The sequence below is a fragment of the Lytechinus pictus genome, chromosome 19 (assembly GCF_037042905.1).
Source record: "Lytechinus pictus isolate F3 Inbred chromosome 19, Lp3.0, whole genome shotgun sequence".
Taxonomy (NCBI): domain Eukaryota; kingdom Metazoa; phylum Echinodermata; class Echinoidea; order Temnopleuroida; family Toxopneustidae; genus Lytechinus; species Lytechinus pictus.
The window spans coordinates 5,135,438-5,155,549 of NC_087263.1; the positions used below are offsets into that span (position 1 = coordinate 5,135,438).

At 38.3% G+C, this 20,112-nt stretch overlaps 1 protein-coding gene across 2 annotated transcripts; it reads left to right on the forward strand.

The window, feature by feature from the left end:
• Positions 1-4,241: 4,241 nt before the first annotated feature.
• On the forward strand, positions 4,242-19,451 carry LOC129282597 (putative neutral sphingomyelinase). Of its 2 annotated transcripts, none has more exons than XM_054918478.2 (7): positions 4,242-4,534; positions 6,210-6,309; positions 7,558-7,634; positions 8,589-8,772; positions 9,707-9,934; positions 16,120-16,357; positions 17,092-19,451. In XM_054918478.2, exons 1-7 carry the CDS (start codon positions 4,503-4,505, stop codon positions 17,472-17,474), a joined length of 1,242 nt encoding a protein of 413 aa, XP_054774453.2. In that variant the 5' UTR covers positions 4,242-4,502; the 3' UTR covers positions 17,475-19,451. The 2 variants fall into 2 exon arrangements, with proteins under 2 accessions (XP_054774453.2, XP_063969962.1); XM_064113892.1 differs by having other exon boundaries at positions 4,421-4,534; positions 16,174-16,357; positions 17,092-17,567.
• Positions 19,452-20,112: the final 661 nt, after the last annotated feature.

Sequence of the window (20,112 nt, forward strand, 5' to 3'; positions counted from 1 at the left end):
ATCATTTTGTTACATTTGTCCATTTCAGTTTGCCACATATCTACACCAGATTTCCAGGGGTGCGCTGCCTGTGGAGAACACTCTCGGCGGAAAAAACAGGAAAACATGCACCCCCCCCCCCCCCCCACTTCCCGCGGCCACATGCCTCGCGCCCAGAAAAAAATATCAAGCAAAGCCATTCTGAAAGGAAAGGAGGTCTATCCCGGGGATACATTGCATCTCTTCTTGTGCTATTGTCCCAGGCTATTGCAATTATTTCATCCGATCTTCGTTTCTTTTGCTATCTTGCTTTCCGGCTTCATTATTTTGTTTTCATAATCCATCCCCACACATAATGAAAACAAAAAGCGTTTCATGAACTCTATGCATTTATAGCTAGCACTTGTGTGAATTTGAATAAGAAAAAATGAAAAGGTATAGGGCCATAATGTAGACCCTTGTTTTTTTAAAGGATTTTCATTTTAAAAAGTGGACAGAGATTGCTTGTATTATATAGTGAACCTAAAAGCAAACTTGATGTCTTCACGTACTGGATTCATTTTTAATAATAATAATAATAATAATAACCCGGGAATAATACTCAGGACCAAAATCCAATTGAAACCAGTTGGATTTCCAACTGGTTTCAATTGGTTTCAATTGGTTTCAACTGGTTTCAATTGGTTTTAACTGGAATATAACAATTTCCAGTTGAAACAAATTGAAACTAGTTGGGCAACTGGAAATCCTAACTGAACCCGTTGGGCAACTGGAAATCCTAACTGGAACCAATTGGGTAACTGGAAATGATTTCTAACTGAAACCAATTGGGTAACTGGAAATCCTAAATGGAACCATGCAGTTGGGTAACTGGAAATCCTAACTGGAACCAATTGGGTAACTGGAGATGACTTCTAATTGGTTTCCAATTGGAAATTTTCCAGTTACCCAACTGCATGGTTCCAATTGAAACCAGTTAATTTGCATATTATCTGCCAGTGTGCACAGATTACTGTTCTATGTGATTCATCATCATTTTAAATGTATCTATTTAATTCTTTTCTATTTCAAGTACCATACTTGTTTTAGATAAGGGTTTAGAATGCTTAGCAGTGAAAACCATGTTCATAAATGTTATAGATTATAATCAAAACAGATTATAAGATAATTATTACACCACTAACTGTTACCAAATTACATCAAATACAAATACATATATTTGAAGATCTTTCATACACATTATACGTATACATTACGAAAGTCTATTTTATCAATACCCTTTACATTGGTATTAATAGACATAATAGCACTGCTTCTTTGTTGGCATGAGCAATAATTAGTGCAAATTCTAATTAACTTGTAAATAATTAAGTCATTCCAACTGGAAGTTCCAATTGGATCCAGTTGGAACCAATTAGTTTCAACTGGTTCCAGTTGCCTCCAATTGGTTTGAACTGGTTTAAATAGGGAAATTGGAACAACTGGAACCAATTGAAACCAGTTGCCAACTGGTTGCTTTATTGGTTTCAACTGGAAACAATTGAAACCAATTGCCAACTGGTTCCAGTTGCCCAATTGGTTTTAACTGGAACCAGTTGGCAACTGGTTTCAATTGGGTCCAGTTGTTCCAATTTCCCTATTAAAACCAGTTGGCCAACTGGTTTTAATTGGTTTTGCTCTAATTGGTTTCAACTGGATTTGGGGTAACAACAACAATACTTTATCGTGTTTCTAAGCTCTGCAGTACTACCCTTATCAGGAGCTCGAGTATTCAAGGAATTCCTAATTCCTATACTGGTATCCATTTTCTACAGCTGGGTGCCTGTGGCAAATGTAGGCCTATAGTGTGGCCTACCCCTTTCATTCGTCGAGTATGGGGCTGCATGACTATAATTATCCCTTATTAATTAATACTTCCGTGTTCTTCATTGCCAAACAATATTAAAGAGACAATACACCGAGTCAAGTCATGAACACAACTACAATGGATTACTTTTGTTAATAGTGCCCCCCCCCCAAAAAAAAAAATGAAAATAATAAATTTCTGCTTTTATCATGCCTGTCGATCATCTTTGCCAGAACTTGGAGGAGATCATGGCCTTATGCAGATATTTTTGCTGTATGGGGGGACATGGTCTGCAGGCATAGGCCCTTGCAATTTTTGCAATTTGCTTAGTGCATACAGTACTGAGACTTGATATACTCTGTACTTTGGCTGGCTCTTAATTGAGACAGGTGACAGAGCCTTCCGGCGCTTCTAGTCTTTACTTTAATTAGACCTCTTATTGGTAAGTGTCAAATATGACTATAGACTAGGTGGCAGGCATGTAAACTTTCTTGAAAAAATAAATTGAACTCGAGGGAGCGAAGCTAAAATTGAAGCTAGGAACATTTTATGCTTAAATTAGTGCATTTTGTGGAAATTTTCATAACAAAAATGTAAGTTACCAAAATTTCTGGGGGCAACTGCCTGGAGGGATATCAGAAAGAAAAGGAAGGAACAAAGAAAGAAAGAAAGAAAGAAAGATAGAAAAAAAAAAAAAAAAAAGAAACTAAGAAAAGTGGAAAAAAAATAAAATCAAAAGCCGGGCCTCGATCGAGGATTTAAAAAAGAAAAAAAAAAAGACGAATTGACCTTCTTTTGCTTATTTATTTTTTGGCGGACGAATTATTTTTGGTGACAACCTCTTTTTTTTTTTTTTGCTTGTCAAATTTCCAATGGGTAAAATGGCATGCACCCCTTTTAAAAAAATCCTAGATCCTGTACTATACACCCCGTAAAATTTCAACTCGGGATCCGAGCCAGGAGGGTGTCGCTTTTTGAAATAGTATTTGAGGCATGCAGAAGAAGGTTATATTAGTCTAGCTTTGAGTTGATTTGATTGCCCTTTAGGCCTAGTAAAAAAAGAAAGTAGTTGATCGTCCTCGCGCGCGTCTATTTTGGCCGCCGCATGAAATATTAATATATATATATATATTTTCAAGTGAGTTATTTATTATCAAGAAATTGAAAATTATGAAGAGGATTCCTGTAGGTTCGAATTTGATAAACTTCATCCTTCCTTAAGCTATTCAATTTGATGGACTGTAAGTTTAAATAGATCTAGATCTGTAAATATTGAATTAATAAACATTAGGCCCAAAATGACAAATTAACAATAAATTAAATAATTATTTAACAATAGATAAAAATAAAGAAAAATAAATAGCAATTGACCAATGTTAAACATTGTTTAAACGACTATACAAGCAGGAGTGCAGTACAAATAGCGACGCGAAACCTTGCGCTGAATCCTGAAAAAAAAGATTGCCTCTGGAAAACTAAAAATGGCTATATGGACATGGTGAAATAAAAATGGCTCTCAATTTTTTTCTAAATGCCCCCCCCATGTATTTTTTACCCTTACACAATTATATATATATATATATATAAATAATGTAAAATAATATTTAAATGTGTTGAAAAAGTTCATTGCCCTCCCCCCCCCACTCAGTGTTATTTAGGGTACGCCTATATGCTCGTTCCCTCCCTTTGAAAGCACCCCCCCCTATCTCAGTGTCTGCCAAAAGTGGGGGGGGGGCGGGGTTCATTGCCAATTTGACAATATAAATAGTAGTACGTATACCACATTAATTTGAATTCGAATTTATTAACTTCATTCACTTGACATAACATTTCTTTTTTTTTTACAATTAACAATACCTTTATATCATATACATCAGCAATACCTCAATAAATTTTATCGCATGGATATTTTCCATAGATTTCCAATTTATTGGAAAAAAAGGGAAAAAATACATATATATATATATAAATATATATATGTTCAATACTCATTCATTCTTAATATTGAGCATCCATCGATCATCTAAATCGAGCCTGACATGGAATGACAATCATTTGATTACAAAATAGCACAAAAAATAGTAAATAGTATATAGGACCTCCCACATCACTGATAAAAAAAAACCCGGCCGAGAAACTTTAAAAAAAAATAGTAAGATAGCATATAGTAAGGCTCCCTCCCCTCCCTCATCACTGCTCTCAAAAAACCCGGACGATCACTGCTTTTTCTTTTTTTACTTGGCCTTATTCTAGTTCTATTTCTAGGTGCAGAGTGCTTACCTCGATTTTTTTTATTATTATTCTTTATTTTTTAGAAGAGAGGCGGCTATTTATACGGTACAAATTATCCCGGGAAAATATCCCGCAACAGGTGGAATGATCGATTGGCGCGCGCCACGGCCACGTGCACGCGATCAATTAATGAAATTGACCACGCCCCCTCCGCCCCATAATTTTTTAGCGCAGCGCTAACGGACTCCGAGCTCCAGCCCAGGCTAGGCCAGGCCCTCCGAGCCGCCCGACCTGCCCGCCCGGCCGGCCGCTAGCTCGGCCGCGCCGCGCCGGGATCCGCGAGAGCTAGAGCTAGCACAAATGATTCAAGGAGCTTGGAAGTGGGAGTAGGAGTGCCGTCGCAGAAATTGGAAAACTCAGCTTTTGTCTCTCTTTCGAATAAATTATGGAGTTTAAAGTCGTCACACTGAATTGCTGGTGAGTCGTTATTAAGGATCATCATGAAATTCGAACTTAAGAAATGAGTTTAAAGTTAGTTTAAACCTTAATAAAAAAAATTGTTTTTTCAAAACCTTGACTTGTCCTTGCAACCAGTTGTATACAGCCACACAGGCCAGGCAGCCCAGGCAAGCTGCGCGAAGCCAACTTCGCGCCTCACGCCTGCCATGTGGTCTGAGCTCCAAAACGACCGCATGCTTTTTATTATCAAATGCAATGTTCCTGTGAATGTTGGTGCATGTTGCATGTTGTCATGATATGAAATGAATGTTGGAAATCGGAATGAATGTCTGTTTATTAACAAAACAGGAAGAAGTATATACGATTAGGAATTCATGATTATTATATTACATTCTATAAATTTATAAAAAAGTCTGATCCAACTCTCACATCGTCTGCCAGTCGAACTCTCCCTCTTTTTTTTTCAATTCAAATTCTTGCAAAGTTTGCCAAAGAATAAAAAAAATAAACAGAATATGGCACACTAGGATCTATAGTTAGGACATTAGACCTATCCTGGTTTTAGTCACCAGTCCAAGACGTCCATCCATTCACTAGCTGCCGTTTATTTCGTCAGCGCTGTGACCCCTGTGTCTATCTAGTGTGTGGTGACTTCTTTCCTCTCCCATGCATTGACTTTGTAGTTGTACACAACGAGTGCACACATGAGAAGAGAGGTGACAAATTTCACGATAAGGCCAATGGCAATACTAGCCTATATAGATCTAGACCTAGATCTGCTTCTAAAAAGCAATATATTATAGCATGATCAAAATAGACAGGAATATTCTGAGGATTTAGATCGAGGCCTAGGCTAGAGTCTACATTTTCTGACATTTTACTATCATCCCCTGTATGCCCAGCCAACATAGAGGCCGTTCTCATAACGCTTTCTAAAAGTAAAACCAGTGTACGGGAAACCGGTTCAGGAAACCATTTGGAAGATCGCTTTGCTGGCGTTGCCACTTGATCAAACGTTACTTCGCGAACATGAAGTGGTCTTGTTGCTATGGAAAGGCTCTCAGTGGGGTGACATGTTTCGCGCGAAATTTGAAACCGCAGTGTAGGCATTCTACACCTGTCGTGTGGAGTAGCACGCTCAAAATGTGCAAAGATTGCTTCCCGAAGAACAGTTGTGTCCTCACGCTAAAACCAGTTTAACGAGGCAAAGCGATCTTGAAAACTACATCGCGAGGTGGTTTTCCGAACTGGTTTGGAAGATCGCTTCCAAGACTGCTTCGACCATTCTCACTGCACGTTTTCAGTAAACTAGTTTTAGGAATGTAGTGAGAATGGTGTCTTAGCTTAGTTCAGCGGAACAACCGAAGTACAGACTACAGTCTAACTTAGATCTACAGAGACTGAAGCTTTTTGGTCTAGATCTTGACCAAAAAGATATAAATTCCAGGATTGGAGGAAGGGGGGGGGGGGCTGTGTGTGGCCATGAAAACTTCTTATTTTATTCTAGGAGGTCTCCTCTGCTTCATGGCTTTTGAAAAACATGTTATCCTTGTTTTACATGGTTGCAGATCTATACAAATTTTGAAAGTGGCATTTTACTAATCTTATTCATTGTAATATTGTGAATCTTTACCAATATTGACAGGCTTCCACTTTTGTATTTATTTTTTGTGATTTGATTTTGTTTTATCAGGGGTCTCCCATTCGGCATCAGTAAGGACAAGAGAGAACGAATGCAACACATCGCCAAAGAATTAGCAACAGGAGCTTATGATATCGTGTCCCTTCAAGAGGTATACATCTTAAAGTTCATTTTTAACCAGTGGTTAGTGGGTTAGAATTCGAAGTGATTATTATTTTTTTTTTAGTTACAACATATCTCCATGTATGTTGCCACTGAGAGTTTTGATCATCATACATTTCCTTTGTTTTTCAAGCAGTGTTCAAGAAATGTTATCTTTTTAAACACTTCAGTTCTTCTCTTGGGAGTATGAAAATCTTCCTCTTCGGGACATCTATTCTAATCAGGTTGGTCCCAAGGGTATTTTGCAGCAGGAGGGGGATGGGGTAGTTTGTATCTAAGATGATGATATAGTGAGATTGATTTTTTTTAATGAATAATTTTAAAAAAGTGGTACAACCAAGCCTTCTCTTTTCCATGATACTTTTGTCTTCCATTTTGTGATTATTTTCTCTTTTTTTAAAGCATCAGTTAAAATCTCATAGGAGGGGATCTTAGTGTCGTCCCTTCACTTCAAACTATTGCCATTATAGAAAGTCATTGATTGCAGACCCGGGGGTAGTCTGCAGGCACAGACCCTGATTGAAACTTTGATCAACAAGTGTGTCTCCACGCAAAGACTAGCACATACAAAACTTGCTGTTTCAATTCAGAGGATCTTGAGTACACAAGGCATGAGTAGGCTGCAATTCAGACCCTTATTAAACTTGAGTGAAGGGTTGCGCAACAGACTAGACCTGGGTGTGTATCACAAAGAGGTACTGTGTATGACTCAGTCATGCTTAGTGCTGTTGTGCACCTGATTATTTCTCATTGATTAATATACAGTAGCATGTGTCCTCTAGTCTGCTATGCAGACTCTGATTGGCTCGTGAGGTGGGATCTACAGAGTTTGCGAAGCAAACCAGCTTGAAAGGGCGAGCGAAGCGAGCCATCTGCAGCCTCAGTAGACCTAGTCTGCTATGCAGACTCGTTGAATCAGCTGTGATACACAAACTGCAGATGTGGGTCTACATTTGTAGACTATGTGTCCTCTTAGCATGATTTGACCAATGCTGTGATGCCTAACATTCTGCACGCAACTGGACATTTGAATGCGACTCTTAAGTCAAACTACTCTTTGTGTTTGTTTCATAGTCGATGGTCCGTTTTCTTTTTCTCTGGTGCAAGAAATAAATTCATCACAAGTAATAATGTACAAGTAATAATATACAGTGTTATAATATAGAGTTGATTAGTTGAAAGTTTTAAAAAGGTTTGGCTTCATTGTTTTAATTTTGTATTTCTTAATTTATTTTAGATCTGGGTCATGGAGGATTATGAACTTATAAAGTCTGCAGTTGAAAAAGTCCTCCCATACAGCTTCTACTTTAGAATGTAAGTTTAAGGACGTATTTTCTTTAATTGTTTCTACTGCACTGCTGCTGCTTCCACAGCTACTACATTGAACTGCTACTCCTTCCATGTATTTCCTCCCAATGTCCTCCCTTCTCAAGTTTTTTTCCTTTCCCACTCTTCTCCCCTTCTCTCTTTCTCCTTCCTTCCTTCCCCTTCTCCCCCCTCTTCCTTCCCCTTCTCCCCCTCTTCCTTCTCCCCCTCTTCCATTGCCCTCTTCTCCCCTCTTTTTCTCTCATTCCCCCTTCCTTTCCCGGTTTATTTTCATTTGATCCAATGCCAATTCGTCCAATTGCCAATTCGTCTAGTTTCATTTGGTCTAACTTCAGTTTGTCCAATATCCACATGGTCTGATTGCCCTTTCGTCTAATAACCAGTTGGTCCAATAGCCATTTAGTCTATATACCATTTGGTCTAATTAGACTAAGTGTTATTTGGGCAAAATGAATGAAAATGAAACGAATATTAAACCAACTGGTTTCGAGACGAAATAGTCAAAGGCGAATTGGTGATTAGATGAAGTGATGATTAGACCAATTGGTTGATAGACAAATGTTGATGGACGGAATGGCATTAGACTAAATGAAGTTAGACCATGTGGTGAGTTGACGAATTGGCAATTTAGCCCTTCCCCCATCCACTCCTCTCCATCTATTTCCCTCTCCTTCCTTTCTACTCTTTTATTCTGCTACTCTTCTCTCATTCTACCCATCTTTCATTCTCCTCTTTTCCTCCCCCTAATCTATCTATTCCTCTCTCCTCCCTCCTCTCCTCTTTTGATCGTTGTATACGAATAGCATGACGATTCCTGTCTGACCTACTTGTACGCAATTATAATAGCTGCAATTCTAATTTTTTAAATTTAAATTCTAGACAAGTTTATAGACTGCCAAAAAACTTTTTTTTTTCCTCCCCTTTTTATTTCATTGGATCCAGGGGTATGTTGAATGGTGGACTCTGCACATTTTCAAAATGGCCGATCGTGGACACGTTCTATCACCCCTACTCACTGAATGGATATGCCCACAACGTTACCATGGGGGACTGGTACATCTCGAAAATGGTGGCGCTGTGCAAGATAGATGTTGAAGGGATGGCTGTGAATGTCTATAATACCCATGTAAGAAGATCTGGAATTTGGTAGAGTTGATTGAGGGTTTATATCTGATAGTACAAACAACCTCCGCCCCCCCTACATAATTCAAAAACTGAAAGTGAAGACAACCATTTTTCTTTGTATTTTACCTGCTTAGTGTTTTCATCCCACTTTCTGCATTTTATGATACATGTAATAGTAAATGCTGGAGTTAGTGGTCATGATTCATGAATATTTGATTGCATCCCAGAAAAAAAGTGTCATTGACCAATCAGAGAATGTCAATTATGACAAAAGACAGTTACAGAAGTAGACATTGCTTCATTCCTTTCTCCTTTCAGTCCCAGGCTTACACTGTAGATCTTCTCTTTGAATTATGTTTGCCCTCCAGAAGAATGCCTGTGATAATAAGCCTGTTCACGGTTGAAAACTGCGCACGAGCAGAAAAAGGTCATTTGAGATAAACCATGAAGGTGGCTTTCAAATTCACTGACATAGGCATTTGTGATTTGATAATTATTCATGTATTCCTTTCAAAATATTCATTTTATCACATCCAAGCTGAAGAGTAATAAATAGAGCCTTCATAATCACTGGTATTTGACAGTAGCCTAAAAAATAGTCATATGTGCCAAAGGCAGACAATAAAACAGATTTCCAAACTTTATCCCTGATGTACTATTCTAGTCACCTGGTCTATACAATGCCTTTTGTTCTTAGAATTTGAATACTCTACCGGTAAAGCTTACGCAACATCTACATTTGAAAATGATAGTGCTTATCCTATTGAAAAATCACAAAGGTCATTTGAGAAAAGTTGATCATGAGCTAACCGTGAGCTGGCTTATAATATTAACTACATTCATCATTCAATGTGTTAATGTTAAATGGATGTTAGCAGTGAAGTAGTTCCAGTGGTCCCTACTTGTATTATCTCTTCCCTCTATCAAACGCACAGGCCCACGCTCTTTACGCTCCGTCCAACATTCCTGAAAAGGACGACTTCCTGACGCATCGATTGACCCAGCTGTATGAGCTCAGCGAGTTTGTAAGATTAACTTCCGGGGGAGCTGACCTGGTGCTTGTGACGGGCGATTTTAATTCAGAGCCATTCTCTCTCGCTACCAAGCTTGCTATCACAAATGCTGGATTACAGGACGCTTGGGAGACAAGGGGAAATAAAGAGGTAAGAATGCACTATAGAATATTTTCAGATGTCAAAGTCAGGGGGGCTATAGTAATGGAGAAACTGTGTATTAGGCCATAAAAGCAATAAATTATCATGGTTTGATGCACAGGTTTTATAATTATTCATGTTCCAACATGGATGCTTTTGGAAATACTTAAAGGGATGCTCCGTGCTGAAAGTATTTATAGCTTAATAAATAGAGTAGAACTCACTGAGCAAAATGCCAAAAATTTTATCAAAATCGGATAACAAATAACAAAGTTATTGAATTTTAAAGTTAAGCAATATTTTGTGAAAACGGTCGTCATGAATATTCATTAGGTGGGCTGATGATGTCACATCCCCAATTGTTCTTTTGTATTTTATTATATATGAAATTAGGTTTATTCAAATGTTTTCCTCTGAGAACTAGAAAAATTGGATTGACAACTTATTTAGTGCATTAGATATTTATTGCTGCAACTTATTTTATTATAAAGGAGACATATTCACACAAGTATGACATAATGAACAAATTATGATTTTATGTGACAACATAAGAAAACTGAAAGTGGGGATGTGACATCATCAGCCCACCTAATGAATATTCATGACGACTGTTTTCACAAAATGCACTAAACTTTAAACTTCAATAACTTTATTTTTTGTTATCCGATTTTGATGAAATTTTCGGCATTTTGCTCAGTGAATTCTACTCTATGTATTAAGCTATAAATATTTTCAGCCCGGACCATCCGTTTAATAACATGAATGAATATTGAGTTTCATGAACTCACATTAAGGTTGTAATCAGTACCCTATCAATCATGCTTGCTTTCAAGAGAAACACTTCTTTCTAAAAGGCAATCTCATCCTGTCAAATTATTTCTTTAAAAACTCTACGCACATACCGTAAGGGCACTAGTATTCAACCCGTTTGGAGAGTTTCCTCAAATATATAGAAATATAGAATTTACCTGAATTTCAGACCCCTCTTATTTCCAAGAGCAAATGCTGGTTATTCTTTTTCCGTTATTTTTTTCTTCAACCAGTTGACTGTGTGCGCGGGCGATCGAATTATACAGCGACGGATTTTGGTACTAGTATTCAACCTGTCGGTACTAGTATTCAACCTAGCGATGAAAGATGGCCCTGTCTCTCAATCTGCCCTTGTCCCATCCGACTATGGATTAGACCATTTGAGATGAGACCAAACAGGGAATTAATCAAAGCCAGAGACTTACATAGATCTAGATCTAATTTAGCAATCTAAACCCTTTTGAGATTTGCTATCAATCCTCACTAGGTTGAATACTAGTACCATTCAGTGCAAAAGGCCATCGCCGCATAATTCGATCCTCCGCGCATTAAGTCAACAGATTGACAAAGAAAATATCGACAACAGATTACCCTGGAAATAACAAAGGTATGAAATTAAGATAAATTCCCTATTTCTAAATATTTTGGGGAATATGTCAAAATCTTTGAATTATGCCAGGTTGAATACTAGTACCCATACGGTATATTTCCTTTAATAATCACAGGTTGTATGCCTTAAAGGAGAATGAAACCCTTGAAACCAGCTGAATCCATATCAAAGAGAAAAATCTAAGAAACATATTGTTGAAAGTTTGAGGAAGATTGAATGAATGATAAGAAAGTTATGAGCATTTGAATATTGAGATCACTAATGCCATGTAGATCTTCCCATTGGCAATGCGACCAAGATCTGTGATGTCACACACGTACAACTCCCTCATTACTTTAGTACTTATTTCACTTATATTCTCACTTTTATAGAGTCTATCACAAGGTGAGTTGTTCTCTTTATATGAGAGGACAAGTGCAGAGGTTTTACAACATTATATCATTGATGAATCGTTTGTCATATGATTAGAATGAGCAAAAAGAGATGTTTTGGGTATATTTTCAGTGTCCAAAAGGGGAGAGTTGTTCATCTGTGACATCATAGATCTTGGTCGCATTGCCGATGGGAGAATCTCCATAGCATTAGTGATCTCGACATTCAAATGCTCATAACTCTTCTATTGCTAGTCCTATTTTACTCAAACTTTTGTTGATCTTATTCTTTGATTTTTCTGCTTTCACAAAAGCTAACTTGCTCCAAGAGTTTCATTCTCCTTTAAGAACTGCAGCATATCTTTGCAATGAGACCGAGATTTCATGGAAGTGATTGGGAATGCCCAAATTCTGCTGGTATCAACACATCTTATATTTCCAACTATAAAGGAAACAAATGATCTACCACACACAATCTCTCACTGCCTATGGACTTCGTGTGCAAACAAGGATAATAGAAGAGGCAAATATTCTGTATACAAAAATTGGTCCATTGACGATGGTGAAACAATTGTTCGAAACAGTGCATAATCTTCAGCTGTTTCAGTACATACATCTAAAATGTACTCTAATTTGGCATTTGTGTTAGATTTGAAAAATAAATGTTTTTCAAAGAAACTTGCATAATTGTTTCCTCTTGGGTGTTATCTACAGGGTCTTAAAAATGGTTTAATTCCATTCCTTATTAAGATAGATTTTCAAAAGAACTTTTTTTTTCCAAACAGTATCACACAATGATTTATTCTGCCGTATTCCATATTAGGATTCTAAAAAACGATTTCATTCCATTAACACATAGAGTATGAAAAATTACATTGCCAGCTACCTACTCTATGCACAATTTTGCAAAAGATCATGGCTATCATTTTACCCCAAGTATCTTTATAAAAATTGCTCCCCATCATTCCCAGAACTTGCCCTTATTTACAGGATATCCCTGGCCAGACTGTGGAGAGGTCCGACAACGAATACACCGCCTGGAACACCCGTTACTATGTCCCTCTATGCGGGGAGAGGATAGATTACATAACCTATCGCCCCTCTCCGACGCTCCTCGTAACTTGCACGGAGAGCAGATTAGTGAGGGATAGAGAGAAGGCGATACTGTTCTCTGATCACGAAGCAGTCATGGCCTTGTTGACCCTCGATAGACGTGCCTCTTTGGCCCGTGATAGACGAGGTATATTGAATTTACCCCTTATCCTCGATCAATGTAACCATGTACATACCATGCTATACTGGATATTCATTTTCATTGTTTGTTAAGCCAAAGCTTTGTATGAGGCCACCTTGCTTTAGTATAGTGACCGTTAACATCTGTTCCCACCGAGGGTAGATCAGGTGTATAAGACGCAGTTTGACCTTGTTGACCCTCAATAGACGAGGTATATTGAATTTACCCCTTATCCTCGATCAATGTAACCATGTACATACCATGCTATACTGGATATTCATTTTCATTGTTTGTTAAGCCAAAGCTTTGTATGAGGCCACCTTGCTTTAGTATAGTGACCGTTAACATCTGTTCCCACCGAGGGTAGATCAGGTGTATAAGACGCAGTTTGACCTTGTTGACCCTCAATAGACGAGGTATATTGAATTTACCCCTTATCCTCGATCAATGTGACCTACCATGTACATACCATGCTATACTGGATATTCATTTTTATCATTTGTATAGTCAAAATTTTGTACACTGCTACCTCGCTTTAGTATAGTGACCTTTAAAACCCGTTCCCACCAGGGTTGGATCATGTGTATAAGACGCAGTTTGACCTCTTTCACCCTGATCGACAAGCCTGAATCCACCCCTCATTTATCAGTGTGACCATTTAATGCCATGCTGTACGGGATCGTCATTTTCATCGTTTGTCCCTTGTTCTTTATAGTCAAAGCTTTGTACAAGGTTACCTTGCTTTAGTATAGTGACCTTTAAAACCCGTTCCCACCGAGGGTTGATCACGTTTATAAGACGCAGTTTGACCTCTTTCACCCTTGATCGACAAGCCTGAATCCACCCCTGATCATTTATCAGTGTGACCATTTAATGCCATGCTGTACGGGATATTCATTTTCATCATTTATCCCTTGTTCTTTATAGTCAAAGCTTTGTTCAAGGCTACCTTGCTTTAGTATAGTGACCTTTAAAACCCGTTCCCGCCGAGGGTAGATAACGTGTATAAGACACAGTTTTACCTCTTTCACCCTTGATCGACGAGGTTTATTGAATCAACCCCTCATCCTCTATCAGTGTGACCATTTAATGCCATGCTGTATGGGATCGTCATTTTCATCGTTTGTCCCTTGTTCTTTATAGTCAAAGCTTTGTACAAGGCTACCTCGATTTAGTATAGTGACCTCTAAAACCCGTTCCCGCCGAGGGTTGATCACGTGTATAAGACACAGTTTTACCTCTTTCACCCTTGATCGACAAGGTTTATTGAATCCACCCCTCATCCTCTATCAGTGTGACCATTTACATGCCATGCTGTATGGGATTGTCATTTTCATCATTTGTCCCTTGTTCTTTATAGTCAAAGCTTTGTACAAGGTTACCTTGCTTTAGTATAGTGACCTTTAAAACCCGTTCCCACCGAGGGTTGATCACGTGTATAAGACGCAGTTTGACCTCTTTCAACCTTGATCGACAAGCCTGAATCCACCCCTCATTTATCAGTGTGACCATTTAATGCCATGCTGTACGGGATATTCATTTTCATCGTTTGTCCCTTGTCTTTATTGTCAAAGCTTTGTACAAGGCTACCTTGCTTTAGTATAGTGACCATTAAAACGATTCTGACTGCAACAGATCGTGTGTATAGGAACCTGTCTATAGCAGCCACCTGTCTGTAAAGATCATCATTTGTATAATTTGTCCCTTGTACAACCATAGCTGTGTTAGAAGCCACCACCAGTGTACATGTATGCCCTTTTCCTCTTAGGTTATAAATGATTTCACAAAGTTTTATTTCTGTAAACATACTAGGTCTACATTGCTATGATGACAGATGACTTTGAGTTTAAAGACTCTCATGGAATCTTCCTTTTTTTTGTGTGTGCTACTCCATTTTGGCTTCAAACGTGATGTTTATTTTGTTCCATCCTGCTTTCAATCCCTGAGCACATTTTAGTATATAAAAGTTGAAATGCAACTGCATGACTAGAAATCAAACTTAACGCTTAGTAAAATGCCCCAAGGATTCTCCAATACACTTGAATATGACCCCTCCATCCATTTCAGGCCTTAAATTTTGATACTTTAGGGGCAAGCCCATTTTTCCATTGGGCACTTATTACAGCACAAATTATCTGACATTGAGCCAATCAACAGTAGTCTGCAAGCACAGACTCCTATTTGAAACTTTAAAACCAATAACATGTCTAGAGTCTCCAAAGAATCTGTCTGTGTCAAATAGAGCCAGCCACATTACATAGTGAATCTAGTCTCACTACTTCAGACTCTGCATTATGCACTATGCGAATTGCGAAAATCAAGGGTCTGTGCCTGCAGACTACTAGTAAATCATCAGTGCATCTGAAGCAATTGCCTTTGATGGCGTGATATTCTTTTCAGCTCTGCATTTTGTTGAATGAATAATTTTCATTTACAATGTGTATGCTACTCTATCATCTCAAATTGTCAGTGCATCAGTATTGGTAACTCGTCTTCCATGAGCAATTTGAGGTTGATGTACTCATAGAAAGGCATTCAGACAGAATCTTGATTGTTTCTTATTTTCAGTGAAATAATTCAACCTTGGAAAAATTAGTTTCATTCTGTTTGACTTTCCTGAAGGATCAATATTTGTCCCATTATAATTCATTATATGCTTGTCATTCATGAAGGTTCAGTTTCAATACTTTCCAATATGCAATGATATTTGATTATTAAATAATGAAAAAAAAATTAGATATGCATACATTTTGCATTTTGTTAAGCAGGCATACATTTTTGCATTTGCAGGGGTGTGAGTGGTCACAAATAAAAAGATCTGAAAAAAGCTGAAGAGTGTTGAAAAAGTCTGAAATAGAAAGAACTCCCATACTTTTTGTACAGAGGAAGGCCAAAAATAAGCTGAAATTAAGCTGAAAAAAAAAAATCTGAAATCAGATAAAAATCTGAACTCTCACACCCCTGCATTTGATAAACATACATGCGTATAAATTTGTTTAACATGCATACATTTTTGCATTTGTTAGATTTGCATCATACATTTTTGCATTTGTTAAACATACATTCCTATTTGCATTTATTTAAACATGTACAAATTTTTGCATTAAGCATGCATACATTTTCACATTTGCTTTCATAACAATCATGCTTTCCACACCCATTTCACTAGTACACGGATGGAATGACGAATGAGAGATCGGACAATCCTCTTGCCATGTCCCAGACTCTTTACTACAAGGAAACTGATGACGGAGAAAGGATAGACTACAATCTCTACCAGTCTTTCGGTCCCTACACAGCCAGGTGCCTTAAAACCACTCTCGCACTTCGGAAGATTCCGGGTTCAGATTTACACTATTCGGACCATGAGGGCGTCCTGTCAACATTTTATATCACACGGTTACAAGGTTGGATTTTATCCACGCCAATTTATTAATATCATCTGCATTGGGATTTTCACTATTCTTGAACCATTTCCTTCAAACTTTGTTATTAAAGCTACATTATTCATACATGGAATCTTCCTGGGCAATGTAGCACATACCAACCAGTCGCTGCTGGTCATTGGGGGCTCCGTGGTCTTGTGGTTACCACTCTCATCTTTCAATCAGAGGGACGTGGGTTCGAACCCCAGCCATGGCATGTTTTCCTTCGCCAATGAATTTACCCGCATTGCGCTGCACTTGAATTCTTGAACACTTTAATCCTTGAATGCACTGAGCGCTGAAAGACAGCTCGAGCTATACCCAGGTAATAATAGCAACAACGCGCCTAGGAATATTTCTAGATAGATGGCACTACATAAATGCTATTATTGTTATTATTTGATTGATTTTTACTATTTTCACATTGTGGTTAATGCAATCAACCATCAAAATATGTTCTTTGTTGCTTCATGCCCTTTCATCTTAGTAAAGCTACATTACTCATTCATAGATTCATCCTTACCTGACACTTGTTATATGCCTATCACTCCGAAGCCGAGACAGAGGTCCAAGTGCTTTATTTTTTTACAACAAAAATGCTTTTTAATTCCAAGATATAAAATGATCCAACAATTTTTTGCTGTTTCTCATTGAATTGCCAGATCTTATCTTTATGTAGATTTATTTATTATTTTTTTGATGATCTTCATTTACAGACAACCAAGGTCAAGGAGATGGACCCGACCACAATTCAAATGAAGATGGCGATGTGTCGCCGCGGCAACAACTTCCGAAACTCCTGAAAGAGGCCATCATGGTTCTCTCAAATAACATTGAGAAGGTCAAATCAGATCAGATGTGGTCTCGTCTCAAGGCTCTCTTCTGCTTCTTCCTTCTCCTGCTCTCTCTGTCGCTGGGGGACGTCAGTCCGGTCCTGTCTTTCATCTGGACGTGCGGTATGACGCTGCTTACCGCGTTCTATTTCTGCTTTGGATTCATCGTTAAGGAATGCGAGAACAAGACGGTAACGGGTATCATTGAAAGCATGAAAGTTCGACTAAGCGTAGTTGAGAAGAGAAAGATGTTAAATGGGAAGTGAACAGGGGAAGATAAATTACAAGCGTTCCATTCATTCATTTTGGTGCTAATGATATGGGGATTATTTGTTTTCGTGAAAAGATATTGGCCCGAATTCACAAAGGTGGTTTTGAAAACCCACGGTTGAGTCCATGGTTTATGCAGATTTCCTGTATAAATTACGCTTAATTTAGCGCGTATCGGGCGCGTGTATAAAACATGTCCAATGCTGATGCGCGCTTTTGTCACAGTGCGCCAAATTGACGCCTGTTACCATGGTTAGATACGCTATTTTATTCATGAGTCCACTGTTTGAAGAGTGGACATGTTTTATACACGCGCCCGATACGCGCTAAATTAAGCGTAATTTATACAGGAAATCTGCATAAACCATGGACTCAACCGTGGGTTTTCAAAACCATCTTTGTGAATTCGGGCCAACGGGTCTGTTTTGTATAGAATTACAAATATGGTAACTTTGACATTCTGGTAACTACCATGGTGACAATAGCTATAAAGCAACCAATAACAATCGAGGTTACCATTGTAGGTGCTAATAATGGTAAAATACCATAATCGTAACTTTTTATAAAATTTGTCCATGGTTACTAACTTTTTTATTGGTAACTTTGTGTGTGATTCATAATTACTACTAGATTTTTGTTTTGATTCTTGTGTGGTACCAGTAATATGTTTTCAGTTGTGAAGTAACCTTGATGGTCAGTGGGTTAATGATGGCCTTGTTTGTGTCTTTTGGTAATTCTTATTGCACACCTTCAGAGAGAACATTAAGCCATTAGACCTCTGGTTGAAGCAACTATCTTTCTGAGTGAGATCAGGGAGATTAATCTAGCAATCTATATAGTGACAGTAAAACAGGGTATGATTTTTTTACTGTTCACAGTACATTGATATGTTTTAAAATGTAAGATATTCTACAATTTGAAAGGAAAGTTTTTGTTCACATTCTTCATCACAAACTTTTTTTGTATTTTAGTTTATTTAAGGTAGTATTTCTAAATATGAATTATAAACCATGTAAATATTTGGATTTATTTCGGTGGTTGAATGGTTAAAAACAGCAAAAATAGCGATGGTTTGTACAAATGTACAACAAGTAAATAGCACTGTACCGTCATTATTTACATCCCACGGCGGGGCTAGCTATAGCTAGCAGCCGACACTGCCACTCTCGATGATCGTCTGTGGCCATGGTAACAAAAAAATAAAAAGGGCACGAAGTTCAACTTCAATAAAATAATTTGAAGACCAACCAAAAAATTACTTTTTTTCTTTCCAGGGCTCTTTTTGGAGAAACTTAAACATTTTCCAGGGCTACTTTTTCATTTTCCAGGGCTACAATTTTAAAAAATAAAAATAAATAAATAATAACCTAATACTTTTTAATAGATCTAGATCTAATAATTAAAACAAAATCATATTTGAATTTTCATTTAAAAGCGATCCCAAAAAATTACATTATTTTACAAGTTTCTACAATATGCGTACCATATGCTGCTCTGTGTCCGTCGCTCTGACCATGTCTCAGAACAGAATACTTCTTGGTATTCTTTGTTCCGACCAGGAACGGATCGGTGGTGACTGCGCCCCTGTTGTTGGCTGAAGTTTTTTCTTGATACTCACGACAGGCGACGCAGTACACCTGCAGAGCTCCCCCGGCGGGACGGGCCGTTCCAAGCCAATCGAGGCCCCACGACTTCACGGTCGATTCATGGATAACCGGCTTTTTTTTCCTCTTAGCCTGCGGGGCATCAGCTGCAGCTGGCCTTTCTTTAGTTCTGGCAGGTGTTGTTGCCGTACCAGGCCGGATAAGAAATCTATCCATTCCGATTTCCAAAATGATTCAATCCAAAGTACCAAACGCGAATTCGAGCTAGTTACAATTACGAAATCTATCTATAGAGTAGTCTAACAGAGCTAGCTAAGAGCATGCAACACTACAGTATAGTACAGTACATATATATATACACGGTAGCTAGCATATACGGTGTAATCATACGCGTGTACTGTACATGCGATCGCGACGAAGCTTCGAAGCAGCGCGGCGCGAGCTAGCGAGAAGTACGTACCGGTACCATCTCGAATTCATAGGCACATGTACCACATGCACTATTCACGCCTGTAAACAGAGATTCACAGGTAAGTTCTCTTAGCTGACACGATCCTATGATGGACTCGCGTGCGCTGAAATGAGCAATGTTATTGTGCCACTGTATCTTGTATTTGCTTGTGTGACTCTGCGGGCAGCTCCGCGGTGATTTACGTACATATATACGTGATGTTCGCAACTGCAGTCGGGCAATGAGTTTGGGATTTTGTAGCACAATTGGTGTGCGCGTAGGAAACAGCTCAAGATTGTAATATAAGCGGTCACACGCAAATGCAAACAAGTACACATTTAAATGCAATATAATGTATAATGTATAATTTAAATGCAATCACGTACGTATGCATGAAATGCTACATAAATATACAGTGTTGACGGGGGCGATTATGAGTTTTGCAGTCGCCCTCGTGTGAATGTTTTTAGCCCTTTTCCGGGGCTCTTTTTGGACTTTCCGGTGCGAATTCGCCCGCCGCCCCCGTGTAATTTTTTGGTTGTTGAAGACTTAAAACAGCTTCATGGCATCATTTATAAC

Excerpts from the sequence above, each read along its gene's own strand:
- LOC129282597 (XM_054918478.2), top strand. The coding sequence starts at position 4,503 with ATGGAGTTTAAAGTCGTCACACTGAATTGCTG. Across the intron at positions 4,535-6,209 it reads GTCGTCACACTGAATTGCTG|GGGTCTCCCATTCGGCATCA; the intron begins GTGAGTCGTTAT and ends TTGTTTTATCAG. Across the intron at positions 16,358-17,091 it reads TTATATCACACGGTTACAAG|ACAACCAAGGTCAAGGAGAT; the intron begins GTTGGATTTTAT and ends CTTCATTTACAG.